Source organism: Penicillium brevicompactum, assembly GCF_028827555.1.
Source record: "Penicillium brevicompactum strain IBT 35665 chromosome Unknown utg000006l_segment0_segment0, whole genome shotgun sequence".
NCBI lineage: Eukaryota > Fungi > Ascomycota > Eurotiomycetes > Eurotiales > Aspergillaceae > Penicillium > Penicillium brevicompactum.
The window spans coordinates 6,059,395-6,072,862 of record NW_026623209.1 but is presented as its reverse complement, the minus strand read 5'-3'; the positions used below and the strand labels follow the sequence as shown (position 1 = coordinate 6,072,862).

Here is a 13,468-nt window from a genome sequence, read left to right as displayed (position 1 = left end):
AGACGTGAACGTCTGTCTATGGGAAAACTCGAAGATGAGGTGCTTGGGGTCTGATATGGTGGTATCGGCGCCGTACGCGGCTCGGGATCGGAATTACCGGCCCCGGTACCCCACCCCTTCCCAGCTGCATGTGCCTCCTCTGGGTACATGATCTTCAATCTCATGCCGTGCAAATGCTTTTATACAAGTACTTGGCATCATGCAAGTGGTGTTGCACCGCATTAGGTCTTACGTATTGAGGCTGACCCCAAGAAAAGCGGCAATCGGAAAATCTGTCATCTCTAACAAGCCATCTGGCACATTTTTACATGAAAATTCTATGGAAATCATCTAGCATCGTCTATCTTCGTATAGTCGTGACCTCCCCATAGAGGCAAACTCCGCGCCAGCATACCAAGTCATTCAAAGAAAGTTTCAAAATGCGTTGCTTCAAGTGTTGCCACCCAATAACCGACACTAGCTGGCGTCATGTCTCCATGGTGAGCATTGTTTTGTACGTGGCAGCGGAGAGGTAGTGCCTATGCGAAAGGCAAAATTGAGCAGTGCTGACTGTATGGGGTATACGGGTCGTAGAGTTGCACTGCAGCTGGAGTATGCTGGGGAGGATATCAAGTCCGCTGTCGCTAAAGTGATGATGAAGTGAGCGAGTCACTTAAGAGCGAGAACCAATTCGGCGACACTCCATTCATTGAGTTGATTTGGTAGCAGTCTCGGTGTTAGGTCCACCACGTTTCTGGAAGTTGCCCTGCATCCAGCAGCGGTACATCTTTTGCTTGGTGCCGCGGTTGACAATCAAGCGTCGGTCAACTCCCATGTTGAGCACTTCGAATGCTCCATTGTCCTTTGCCAATTGCTTGGCCTCCTCAGACTGTTCCGGTACCGACTGAGGCTCCTCTGCGGATCCATCAGTGGGAGCATCAGTGGAGGCATCATAGCCAAGGGGAATTTGCAAGCCATCTTGAGCAGACCAGGTTCCCCACATGTCGACAAGTTGGTCCTTCTCGAAGAAATAGACGCGAGTGCCATCGCCCCGAATATAAAAGTTCTCGGCCATATAACGACCTTTCTTGAATCGCACTTGGGCGAGGTCGCCACGGCCGTAGTCACGGAAAAGCACACGACCACCTGGCTTCAAGAGCCGGTAGACATTGCGAATGGCGTGGTCCCACTGATCAGGAGCCAGAGCGGAGAAGATGAAGATCATAATAACTACATCGACCGAGCCTTCGGTCAAGCCAGGTGGGAGAGAGTCGCCCTCCTCGTTTGGCACGCCGGCGACATCCCAGACATCAGCGGACATGTACTTCTCGTTGTAGTGCTCACTCTCGCGCATGACCTTCACAGCATATTTGGAGTAATCACAGGCGTGGAGCTTGAACTGTTCATTTTTGTTGTTCGCCAGCAAAGGGAAGGCAGTGTTTCCGGCGCCTGCGCCAACCTCCAAAACAACCTTGGGGCCGGCGTCCTTCTGTGTCACCTCGTCGAGGATCGGGAACTCTTGGCGCAGCCACTTGCGGTCTTTGAAGAAGTTGTCTGTGTTGTTCTTGTAGAACAGGTTCCACCACTTGGCTGGGTCACTGTTGAACCGCCTTCGATCGAAATCCGACACTCGTGTTTCGCGCTGCTTCGCATACTGGGTCTGGGCGAAGGCCTTGAACTCATCATCCGGCTCCACGTGGTCCCAAGCATTGAATTCAAAAACATCGTCGCCCTTTTCGAGGTGTCGGGAGCCGAATTGGAAGGGGTCGGTTCGTTTCATGTTGTTGCTGGGGTCATGGGAGCGAGAAGCCTCGACATGGTTAGGCTCGACGTTTTGAGTCACCTGCTCGAAAGTAGGATCAACAGTCATGGTGAAAAGTTCTATGCAAGAGTGTTGACCTGAAAAAGAGTGTTTTCGCAAATTGATCGTCAAAAAGGAAGGCGGGGAGATTTAAAAAAATCCAAACGGACCGCGATTGGCGGGGTGGACTAGGTCACATGACTAGATTCTGCCTCGAGGCTCAATTAGTTCCGCCAATAATGGCTCGATGCTATTTCACCGCTTAGCTTATCATCCGTGATCTAATCGCTTATCGTCTATCACCTGGAAGTATCTCGGTTTGAGGGGATCGCACCAGTTACACCAACTAAGATGGGTACAGGCATACTCCGCAGCGAATGATGACCCAATGTAGCCCGCTGATTTGTATTGAAGCCGCTCTACAAATTACAACAATTTGGCACCTAGAGTATGAGGTTTAAATGCCCCAGGCGCCCGCCGCTTATCTTATCCGAATAGAGTTCCCGGGAATTTGGATGCCTGCGGGTGCCTCGCAATGACAGCCCTGACCTGGCCTCTTTCATTCTCTCTGCTCTCTGGATATTCTCCTTAACTACTTCTCCAAACCATGCTGCTTTAGACCCAGGAGTATTCACAATTCATACTGTGGTGTCAGTCTCGGGGCTTATCTTGAAACAAGTGGGGATCCTCCCACTATCAGCTCTTGAGGCTCAACATCTAAACTGCTACGATTCATCTCAAGCATTATTCTACTTCGGAGCTTCCTAGGTCGCAATTTTCTGGGTATATGAAGAGTTCAATTTGTCTTTGACGCCATCAATAAGGACACACCTTTCATTCCGGATCATGTCCTTCTTCTCAGGACTATGTGGGTGCTTCGCGAGAGACGAGCAGAATGAGAAATCACCCCACACTTCTTCATCCCAAGAAATTGTCTATCGAAGACCAAACCACAACGGTCTTCAGACAGGAAGCTTCATTCTGTCCACCGACGGCCAGTTCACCCACGCAGAGGGACCAGCTGGGGCCAACAGGCACGGACCCTCCCCCGCTGACTCGACGGACGGGGGCTATTCCAGCGTGGTCCCGCTCCCGCAGTACACAGCCCGCCCCATGAGCCTCCACGAGAAGACGCTCGAATCTCACATGCGCGATCCATCCGTTTCATCCGAGACTCTCTCCTACCCACAGGATGAAAAAGACCGTCAACTGTACGATGAGGAAGTCACATCTGACAGCTCCTCGGCGATCTCATTCCCAAGCAGCTTCGGCAATACCTCTACTGCTACAAGAGAGACTCCACCCCCGCCTTATTCCCCCCGACATTCTGTGATGCTGAGTCGATCTCGATCAATGTCCATCTCGTCTGCTATGGCAGTCGTTATCAACCCACCTCCCTCGGCTCGTTTGAATGCCTCGCGGACTGGGCCCACTTACTCCGAGGAAGACAATCGCTCTATTCGTCGTCATAGGCGGGTTTCTTGGGAGAGCCGGTGATCCAGTCCCATCCATGAACATTATGACGAAGACACTATCTCTATCACATCCGGCTTATCAGCTATCTTAATATCTCATTTCGCTCGACGGACCCCAACGATCTGGCATCGTTGACCCTGAGCACTTGAATTCACATTCATGGCGGTTTTGATGCGTGACGATTGCTTCTGTTCATTGCTTTTTTGCTTCTTTCTTGTCCCGACTTTGTTTCTTTTCTTATAGTTTATCACATACGATACGGCGATCATCATCTCGAATGATCGAACATTCATGACATGAGGGGGATCTGGTGAAAAGGGAACTCTGGTGGTAGTTTTGGATACATAATAATGACCTGCATATCAATGGCTCCTATACATGCGCTCTGGCAGACGCAGCAACACCTCGCAGCAATGTGACATGATTTTCATCTTTCTCATCTTCTAAGGTTCCAGCAATTGAGAGTTACGGTTCTTTCCAACCTCCCTAACGCGTGTGATATTCAGTTGGTATAAGGCTTCCCCACATCATTTATCATATCATCAACTCAGCTCCAAAACATCAGCCTGTTCCTGCTCATGTCGGAGCAGATATCCACAGCACGACGCCGGAAATTCCAACAACTTCAAAACAAGGGGATCAGAAGTGTCTTCTAAGAACATGCAGATTGCAGTACACTCCGAGCGAACCCTCGTCTCAACCCACCATTCCTCAACGTAACACATAAGCCCAAGCCACCACGCCAACAAAACCAACGCGGCTGGCTCCTTTCTACCCAAGCAGTCGTAGTAAGGATTCTCAATCCTCCCCATCCAAGTATTATACTTTTGGAAACTGACCGTCCCACGCTCGAGTGATAGTAAGCTTGTAAGCATACGCAGAGGCCAAAGTAATGGGCTCGACTCGGCAGTGGTATCATCGGTGATTCCACAAAGATCAGCCAGATCCGGATCAAGGTCGACGCGACCGGATCTCTTATCTTCAAAATCTATGTTTGGATCCCTGGCTTCCATGAACACAGTCCACCACATACTTTCTGGTAGCCATTGAGATGCCTGCTGTAGCAGGTAGCGTAGCCCGCCCTGCAGCCGGAGCCAGTTTAGGGCAGCTGGGTCTTGGGAGAAGACAAATGAGGAGCGTGGGCTGAATGTTTCTTGTAAAAATGAATGCATGCCTATCATCATGCAGGCCGAGTAGAGCTTGTCCATGTTCTGACGCGTCACGGGCATTGATACTTCTGCCGAATATTGATTTATCGTTTGTTGCCAGTGGTATGCTTCGGCGATGCGGAAGGCTTTGTTGTCTGGGAGTAAGGTGCAGAGGTGCGTTGTTGCTGCTCCTATGATAGAGTGCATGAGGAAGGGCGTCTGTCAGGCAATTAATAAAAGAACGGGTTTTGCGAGATGTAGTGCACGAGTTGGTTGTGAGGGTTTGTGCTTGAGATCGAGGTGATTTAAAAAGATAAAGACAGGAAGCTTACCTCGAAGGCAAGTCTAACCATCTTCCCCATAACGATCCGAACAGGATCTGGGCTTTCATCTGAAAAAGCTGGACCCCTATGAAAGTGATTCAAAGCTTGAATCGTACGATTCACAGCTGACACATCTGTAAGTTCCTTTGGCAATCGCTTGCCAGTGGATGGACGTAGCAACTCGCCAAGCTTGTCGGAAACCATCATTAATGATACCGAAGAGGCCAGCGAGTCCATCGATATCAGCTCAGGGTTTGTTTTAATAAACTCGGCAATGATGTTATTGCTATTGTTGGTTTGAGGATGGCGTATCGGTTTTCCCGAGTAATCACACTCGACGTCATGTTTTTGACATCGAATGCATCGAGGCTTGACTTCATCGCACTTTGCAGATCATCAACATCAGCTTCCCGGATCGTGAGTGAGGCTCTTAGCAGCTTTTGAGATACCTTCACTCGACGTTGCTTGCAGTTCACACATCCACCGCGGGATTTTCGATGGGATCTGCGGGAATGATAGACTAGGCCAGCGGGTTGTTCAGATCCACAACTAGGTGATGTGTTTGATTTGTAGTTCGGAACCCGGAAAACCAACTTTTGCCCCTGCATGGGCTTGTGCGAGCTTGGAATAGGTGTTTGAGGATTCGGTGCCATATCGTTTGTCCACTGCTCGAAAGATATGAGTTGGCCTGTAGATGTTTGCCCAAGTCCAGCATAAGTGAAGTGCTCATAGAGTTTCACAGATATGCGCCCATTTTCTACCTCGAAAGTTGGACACCCTGGGCTGTGGTCTTGCTGGGGCTGAGGCTCTCTATGCCTAGTGTGAGGCAGCGCGCATGGAGGCTCAAGTTGGTGTAACTGCGCCCTGCGAGTTTAATCAGCCCAAGCATACCATTCGCTACAATACAACACCCTACTTGAGTTGTAAGGGTTATGGTGGCGGAGTGGGGGGAAGCGAGAAACATGATCGACATCATCTTCAGTGTCATATGGCACTAGTCCCGATTAGGCAAGCCTCGTATTCATCGCTTGGCAGTCGACAGCGAGATGGGAGAACCAAAGACAAGAATGCACAGATAGTTGAGTCTACGCAAAGAGTATATGCAGTGTCAAGTGCAAGCTGGAAGGGAGGCTGGGTGTTGGAAAACGTCATGCAATTCATCATTCATTGAGTGTCGTCTATCGACTGATGCGCATCAATATCTCATATTTCATACAAGTGATATTCGGTTTTGCGGAGAACGGGGATCGACCGCTAGGTGCTTGTACAGGGTTTAGCCCATTTTAGCGTTGGAGAAGTCCATCTCTGTGATATAATTTAGCAGCAGTCCAGCGCAAGATGATGTGACCCAGGGAAAGGGGATAGATGGAAGGGCGACAGCATTACAAGGTCGGCGCAAGCCACTTACCGGGATGTTCAGCCTGGAATTTCTTCAGCAGCTCCATCTTCTTCTGCTCATCGCTGCTCGGGCCACCCGTCTCCTTTTGTCGCTGGTCATACATCATTTTCTCGACCATGGCGCGAGTCTCACCATCCAGATCACCCAGACTGGAATTCTCTGGCGTGATCTTGGTTACATCAATCTTGGGCGCAGTTGTCACGACATGAGGCCACCACTCGATCTTGTTGACCTTATCAAGGTGGATGTTGATTTCCTTTCCGGGCGGAGTGGGGGTAGTCTCCAGGGTCCAGGAGGATTCATCGACTCGGATAGCGTGGGGGAAGTCACCCTGAGCACAGCAGAAAAACCGGTTAGCCTTTGATTTGTAATTCACAAGGTACATGAACTTGTTATGATGTGATCGATAACGTCCAAGCTTGGCGTACCTGAATGAGGGGCTCTTGTCCCTTGATCGCGACACTGATTTTGGTCTTGGTCAACACCACGTTTAGATCACGACCCTTGAGATTGCCGGGAATTGGAGCCGTGACATCCACATCCTGAATGGTCTGAGTCCACTTGTAGGGAAGCTGGGCTTGCTCGGCATCCTCGCGGGCCTTGCGCTCTTTGTCTTCGCGTTCGCGTTCGGCTAGGTCGGCGGGGGAGGGGTTCTGATCGGGATCGGCGGACATGACGGGCACGTCAGAGAGAAAAATTAATGAGTCGGTAAGGGGTTGATGTTCTAACGGTGAAGGTATGTAGGTGATTTAGTTGGGCCGAGCAAAAGCTCAGACAAATGTGGAGAACCTTCCCTGTTGGCTTTTCTCCGTTAGCGCTTTTGCCGCCATCCCTTCACTATGTAACTCCCTCCTAATCATCCCTCTTCACCGCGATATCTACCACAATGGGCTTGTGCGCTTTTGGGCAATTCCTGCATTGGAGTGCATATTGTGAAACTGAATGTGAGTATTAACCGACTGCAAGCGCGCAACTTCCCGTCAAGTTAATATGCCAGTTTGGTGGTGATCGTCCCATGGGTGTCTTCTCGAACAGGGGTGACCCTAGATCCCCAATGACACTAATGAAAATCTTGCTTTCCCATGGTCAACTTCTGTCTACTCAGTAAAGTTATGACCATTAACCAGTTTGGTGCGATGAGATAGATTGTGGTACTCCGTACTCCGTACTCCGTATTAGAGTATCAATAACACCTACTTGGATCCCGGTGGTTTCCTCTCGTCTCGAGGATCTGTCCATCGTGACCCGGAGTAGCTGTAGAACTGTAGCCCAAAAGGTGAACCTATTCCCAAAAGGGCTCTTGTTGACCATCCGGTCGATGGGGGTAACGTGGCGCAGCTTGCCAAGGTGAGAAGTGATGAACGCAAGCAATACCCCCAAGAGCACACCGCTCAAGATGACGGTAGTATCATGGAACAACAAGATGGAGGGGGCTGTGGAAGGGTGTCAGAAGTAGGTTGATCTCCTACCGGTTCGAGCCCACTTACATGGGTGGCTGACCTACCCGATCCCCTGCAACCATGACATGCATACGGAGTACGCTCAAACATGATTGGGGAGAACTGTGATTGATCAGAACAGTGATGGACAATGCAAGTGTGTGAATGTTGAGAAGCAAGGCCAATCAATCACTAGGCAAAGTATTGTGTATCCACTGGAGGCTCTCTTTCTCTCTGTCATGCAAGTCCAGCGAAGGAAATTCAAAAAATAAATAAAAACCAGAAATTGAAAAATGATACAGATCACACAACACAACGAATCAGAAATGCGGAAAATAGAAAATGTATTGGGTATTCTCATGCGAATATGCGAATATGTGAATGTGAATGACCGAAGCAAGTACTTCGAGGTAAACAAGAAAAACTCCTAATCTAATCCCAAATCTCCCCAATGCTCATGCAATAAACGCAATGCAAAAAAGCAAACACTCGCAAATCCAAGTCAACAATAACTCCTCGGCTTGCACAAGCGGTCTTGGAAAATGTGGCGGAGATCATCGCTGCGCGGCTTGATTTGACTTTCTCGCTTGTTCATTTTCTATGATAGCTGTCAGTCCTGACTTCTGCATATGTCGGGAGTTGAAACTCACCTCGGATCTTTTCAATCTGCTTTGCTGTATCTTCCAGCATTTGATCCCATTTCTTTTGATATTCTTCGACGTTGAGAGGTCGGGTATCCTTCTGTTCCTGCTCCTTGGGAACCTTGATTTGATCCATGGCGAATAAATGTGGATGCGATATAAAGTGTGCAAAATGATATAGTGGTGTAGTGGTGTAGTGGTGTGTGGAAGTATTGTAGGTTTTCAAAGTTGGCAGGTTTGCAGTTCTGTAAGTTTGTTGCAAGGTTGAAGGCGATTTCAAGGTTGAAGGTTGGATAGGGAAATAAACCCAGATGGCAGCGGGTTTATATATCGGAACAAAGATGATTAAATGTAAAAATGATAAATTCGACGAATTTCCCTTTTCTGATTTTAGGCCTAAACCGAAAATGAGGGAAAAATAAAAATAAAAAGGGTTAAAATGTGAAAAAAAGTGAAAAAGTAAAATAAAAAAGCAACCCAAGAGGAATCGAACAAATCCAAATGTTTGCTTCGGAAAGAGACCGGTCACGCGTTTACCACATTCACCGACATCTCTCCTTTGGAGCCTAATCCCTAAAGCGGAAGGCGGACCGTTTAGCCCTGCGCCAGGGACACAACTAGTCACTGTAAGTAACCTTGCGAAAATAGATCTTATTTGGGGGAAAATAATAATCTCCAACTTTGACGAATTTTCACCCCTTGGAAAAAACTTTCGATACGTATGATGTCAAAGGTAGCGGGACCTAGCGTATGGTACTTGTTAAATTCATCCGACTCCATTGGTAGTGCGGGCTAATAGGATGCCTTCCAGCGTCCCATCCGAGGTATTCCCGTATCCAATCGGGGGGGTTAGGGAACGGCTTCCGCGCCAGCCGATCTGATATCTTGGTTCTGGCACCCCTTAGCTTGATTAACTTCGAGTCTGGGAAGTGGGAACCGGGGGAAATAAGGCGATACGTACATTTGACCCAAAAAGAAAATTCAAAAAACTGTGGAAAAGGGGGGCCACCGGGGCACCGGGGAAGCGGGTAGAGTTGGGACTGTTCCCAGTGATCGCCCGATCCACCCGGCTCGATACTTCAAACTGCGATCTATAGATATGTATGATATCCACTGTTGTTTATCGACTTCCATTTGGAACATGTTTGTTTCTTATTTAAGCGTTCAATAGAACCTTGGGAACATTGGAAGCTAAGCAACATACATCCACTACGGAGTAGAGATAGATACGCTAGAGTCATTACCTAAACCCTCCCGCTCCCGTAAGGCTAAGATACGTGAAATAAGAACCCAACGGGATGTTGTCGGACACAGCACATTCACCGCCGAATAAAAAAGAAAGACACACTGCAGGACGTGCCAAGTTGACTTAGACATTGCATCTGGAAATCCCACGTGGGATGCATATCTCACTAGCGTGTGGCTGTTGTCCTTGACCGCATCCTTCCTGTCCATCTATGACCCGACACGTACCGGCCTTGGTACTTTCGTCTCGAGTCACGCCAGTAGATCACAGCCCTGCGCCAGGACCTTCTTCAGCTTTGATTGTCTTTTCGGGCACATGAGCCATGTATACAATCGTGTGGTCTTCCTATTTGACCGGGTCTGATTCAAGGACTCCGTTCACCTGCGCTTATCTCCAGCAAACATGACGACGGTGATCACATAGATGTCATTTCAGGGTTCGCGGAGTGTCCATGCCCGGTACGCCGTATGAAGTATTCCGCAGGAACCTTGGAACTAGGCACCTGAGAACTTAACATATGCAATATATCCAGTGCCATGCATGTGTGGTTCCTTATAACTTGTTGTATGGTTTGTCCCTCGGGTGTGGCACACTAGGCTGAAACAAAGAACAGGGATCCACAAAGAGATTTGAAAATGGACCAAGGGATCGTTGGCAAACGGAATACGGAGTACGGAGTATACGAAAGCAGAGCCTTGGAAGTAGTATTGATAGTAACAGCTTCGTCGGGACATGGCCCTACATTGTAAATACAGGATAAAAATGCAGTACAAATAACCCCACTATATCGTTCATTTCCCGGTCATGCACCGGAACGGTCATCCCGGCAGAGATATCGGTAAATGGATAAAAAGAAAAAAGAAGGGGAAAAGAGAAAGCGCAAACAAATCGTAAGTTCTGGCGTCGGTGCCTGCATCCATTGGCCAGCCATGTCGTCAGAGCGGTAAGCGTTTGTTCCCCGTGCCCCATTTGGAAGGAAACTCCGCGGTGATGTAGGAGGGGCAGAGACAGAAAGACAGAAAAAAGGTATGGTATGCGCCAGGCCATTACATTTGATACAACGCCGAGTTGAAACATGATATTGACCCCGAGGTAAATCACTTATCCCGTAAATACGCGTAGATAGTCCCCTGTGACGCCATGATATGAGATCGCTGAAGAAACGGAAGCAGAAAAACAATAAAACCGGAGAAGGCAAAAAAAAAAAAGAGAAATGCCCGAAGATCGGAACTTAGAGACGGGGAAAGGCCTCTGATGCTTGAGAGGCTTGGAGCAGCCAGTCAACTTGATCGGGCTCGAAATGAGAGGCGGATGGTCCCGCTGCGCCGACTTCTCCTTCAAAGAGGTCGGTGATGTCGTCAAAAGGAGTGAGGGTCCCCGAGGGTGGAGTGTCGTGTCGTTCAACGAGGTCAAAGAACTCACCGGCAAACTCGGCCAGCTCATTAGCCAGCTTGAGTTCCAGTATGCCCTCGAGGATCTGCATGTCCTTTTTCCACTTGCGCTCGCGTCGTGCTTTTTCTTCCTGGCGACGACGGCACTGGTTATCACGAGGACGATCCATCATGCAGTTGGGGCACAGGTAATTCTCTTCGCAATACGAGCATGTGCAGGGTGGGTGGGCGTAGATGCAGTCGGCGCAGACATAAACCTTGCAACCTTTGCATTCACGCAGGTAACTGGGGCATCGCGGACGTGGGTCTCTGATACCGCCTCTCACGTCCCTGGCTCCGGTGATTGGATCAGTCGGCGGACAGAAGAAAGATTGGCAACCTTGCCACATCGGAGATTCAAATTGCGGAGGTTCGAAGTAGTCGGAGGATGAGGATGACGGGGGGGGATGACTGGTTTGATGTGGGGGCAGAATACGAGCGTGAGGGCTGATTGGAAAAGAAGGAGGCAGGAGCCGATTGATCGCCGAGCTGTGAATCCGGTGTTTCCCCCTGCTGGAAGCTATCGTGGCGCGAATCAATATTGAAACTTTTGTTTGCTGAGTCAAGGAGCTGTTGGCTTCTAAGCGGCAGTTGATATCCGGAAAGCGAGGGAGATTCCGACAAGCGTCCAGCAAATCGATCCTGAATCGTCTGCTTTTCTGTCTCTAGGTCGCGGTATCCGCAAATCCGCAAGCGAAGCCCGCGAAGATCGTGCTCAATGCAAAGGGGCTTGGAGCAGCTCTTGCAATGCACCTTCCACTGAGGAGAGTCGTAGCACCCTTGACACAGGTTGCGTGGACACGGTGAGACTTGTCGATTAGGTGGCCCAAGCAGCCATTTCATCATCGCCAGATGGCCCGCTTGGAGAGAGTAGTCGGGCTTGCTCGGATCGCCGTATGCGTACTTCGGGAAGGTCTTGCTCCATTCACTGACCGTATACTCTAGATCCTCCCAACCTTGGCCACGGGGCAAAGGCACAGCCCGAACTTGATCCACTTCCCGGTTTCGAGGTCCGATGCTGATGCCACCTCCTCCGGAGAGGTCAGGCTTCGTACAGCACCAGTGAAAGTTCAGTTCAGGGGGTTCCAAGCTAGGCCCTTGGAGTATATTGGGGTCGGCGAGAGCCAGAGGATCCACGGGATCCTGCATCGAGCCCGGTGAGTGTGTGGCGCCAGGCGCCCACCAGAAAGAATCAGGAGAGCCCAAACTAGCCTCAGACGAGGAAACAGCGTGCCGATGAAGATAAGGACGTTCGTATGCACAACTTGCACAAAGTGTTTTGCGACATCCTACACAGTGCATCAAGACACTGCAATGCTCACATCTTTCGGATATATCTTCGAGACAATTGTCACACCGAATACCCTTGACAAACTGGGTATGACTATCACGCAGATGGGCAGGCGTCATTTTCCCTTCCCCCAGTCGATACCTTCACCGGTTCCTAACGCTTCGCCATAGTATCCCGTATCACGGTTCTCCCACAACTTGCCGTCGCGGACGTGTGCTGCATCGGCAGTCGAGACATCTTCTATGGGGCCGATCCAGTTCTTTGATCTCCAGAGCCTGTCAAAAACCACCCACACTTCCGGTGATGCTGCACCATGGGGAAATCTCGACTTCACATAGCCAGCTCTCCGAGCACATCTTCCGGCGGGCGTGGTGCACCAAGCAGTATCGGTCCAGATCCCGAGCTTATGGCAAATATTAACAAGTTCATGTGTTGATTCCGCGTCAGCATCCTTCCGCATCAACGAAGATGATAGATAGGGTCGTCTCCTGTGGTGCCGACATCGATAAGCGTAGATACTCTTGAGGGCGAGTTTCTTCATCCCGGGAGAGCTCGAAGCATTCTTATCTGTGTCGATATCGCATTGTAGCGCGAACATGGTGAGGAAAGGAACGATGTGATACTTGAGAGAGACATTCTTGCAGCCACGCACGGAGAGGTGTTCAAGTGTTTCCCGACGCGCGTGCAGCACCGTAGATGTAAGATTCTCCCCTGAGATGGCCGTGTTGTCTAGCTCCAGGCTCTTTATACATCCACTGAATGGCATGACCACGTTCATCAATAACATATCGAGAGCATAAGGTCGAGATTGGCGCATAGGAGCCGGCTCAGGGATATTTGGGTCGAGTGAAGGGTTCGGCGGAGTGCCCGAAGGGAATTGAAGGCGAAACGAGAGTGACCTCCATGCGGTCGGATATGATCGAAGGAACGTACGGAGGTATTTGGAGGTGTGGTACAGTTTGATGATGGAATCGGTTGGAAGTTGGAGAAGTAGAGACTCAGTGATAGGCGTATTTGTTGTTATTATTCGCTCGAAAGCTGATATGGTTCGTTCTGAGGTAGGGTGTTGTGAGGCATCCCCCAGCACCACGAGGCGCGGTGCTGGAATCTCCCTAACAACCTCTTCCTGATCCATGGTGTCAAGACTTTGATTCTCCACAGCGGATGAACCGCAAGAAGGTCTCAAGTTGAAAATCGGAATGACGCGAGGTCGCGAGCTCGGCGGTTAGAGACGCGGCACATGATAAGACGACTTGAAGATGTCAACGAGGGGGTGACCACACCCAGATCTAAGC

General features: G+C 49.7%; 7 protein-coding genes across 7 annotated transcripts; 1 reads left to right on the top strand and 6 right to left on the bottom strand.

Moving 5' to 3' along the window:
* Positions 1-685: 685 nt before the first annotated feature.
* Positions 686-1,849, bottom strand: N7506_010516 (tRNA(Thr) (cytosine(32)-N(3))-methyltransferase; the record flags this gene model as incomplete). The annotated part of the gene is made up of 1 exon (XM_056959809.1): positions 686-1,849. One exon carries the CDS (start codon positions 1,847-1,849, stop codon positions 686-688), a length of 1,164 nt encoding a protein of 387 aa, XP_056809199.1.
* Positions 1,850-2,626: 777 nt separating this feature from the next.
* On the top strand, positions 2,627-3,277 carry N7506_010515 (uncharacterized protein; the record flags this gene model as incomplete). Its single annotated transcript, XM_056959808.1, has 1 exon — positions 2,627-3,277. One exon carries the CDS (start codon positions 2,627-2,629, stop codon positions 3,275-3,277), a length of 651 nt encoding a protein of 216 aa, XP_056809198.1.
* A 521-nt stretch (positions 3,278-3,798) lies between these two features.
* N7506_010514 (Zn(II)2Cys6 transcription factor domain-containing protein) lies at positions 3,799-5,380 on the bottom strand (the record flags this gene model as incomplete). The annotated part of the gene is made up of 3 exons (XM_056959807.1): positions 3,799-4,623; positions 4,737-5,111; positions 5,177-5,380. The coding sequence occupies 3 exons, from the start codon at positions 5,378-5,380 to the stop codon at positions 3,799-3,801; spliced, it is 1,404 nt and encodes a 467-aa protein (XP_056809197.1).
* Positions 5,381-6,000: 620 nt separating this feature from the next.
* N7506_010513 (NudC domain-containing protein) lies at positions 6,001-6,800 on the bottom strand (the record flags this gene model as incomplete). Its single annotated transcript, XM_056959806.1, has 3 exons — positions 6,001-6,032; positions 6,136-6,514; positions 6,555-6,800. 3 exons carry the CDS (start codon positions 6,798-6,800, stop codon positions 6,001-6,003), a joined length of 657 nt encoding a protein of 218 aa, XP_056809196.1.
* Positions 6,801-8,119: 1,319 nt separating this feature from the next.
* N7506_010512 (uncharacterized protein) lies at positions 8,120-8,342 on the bottom strand (the record flags this gene model as incomplete). Its single annotated transcript, XM_056959805.1, has 2 exons — positions 8,120-8,163; positions 8,216-8,342. 2 exons carry the CDS (start codon positions 8,340-8,342, stop codon positions 8,120-8,122), a joined length of 171 nt encoding a protein of 56 aa, XP_056809195.1.
* A 2,341-nt stretch (positions 8,343-10,683) lies between these two features.
* On the bottom strand, positions 10,684-11,013 carry N7506_010511 (uncharacterized protein; the record flags this gene model as incomplete). The annotated part of the gene is made up of 1 exon (XM_056959804.1): positions 10,684-11,013. One exon carries the CDS (start codon positions 11,011-11,013, stop codon positions 10,684-10,686), a length of 330 nt encoding a protein of 109 aa, XP_056809194.1.
* Positions 11,014-11,239: 226 nt separating this feature from the next.
* Positions 11,240-13,308, bottom strand: N7506_010510 (uncharacterized protein; the record flags this gene model as incomplete). Its single annotated transcript, XM_056959803.1, is given in 2 exon segments — positions 11,240-12,297; positions 12,315-13,308. The coding sequence occupies 2 exon segments, from the start codon at positions 13,306-13,308 to the stop codon at positions 11,240-11,242; spliced, it is 2,052 nt and encodes a 683-aa protein (XP_056809193.1).
* Positions 13,309-13,468: the final 160 nt, after the last annotated feature.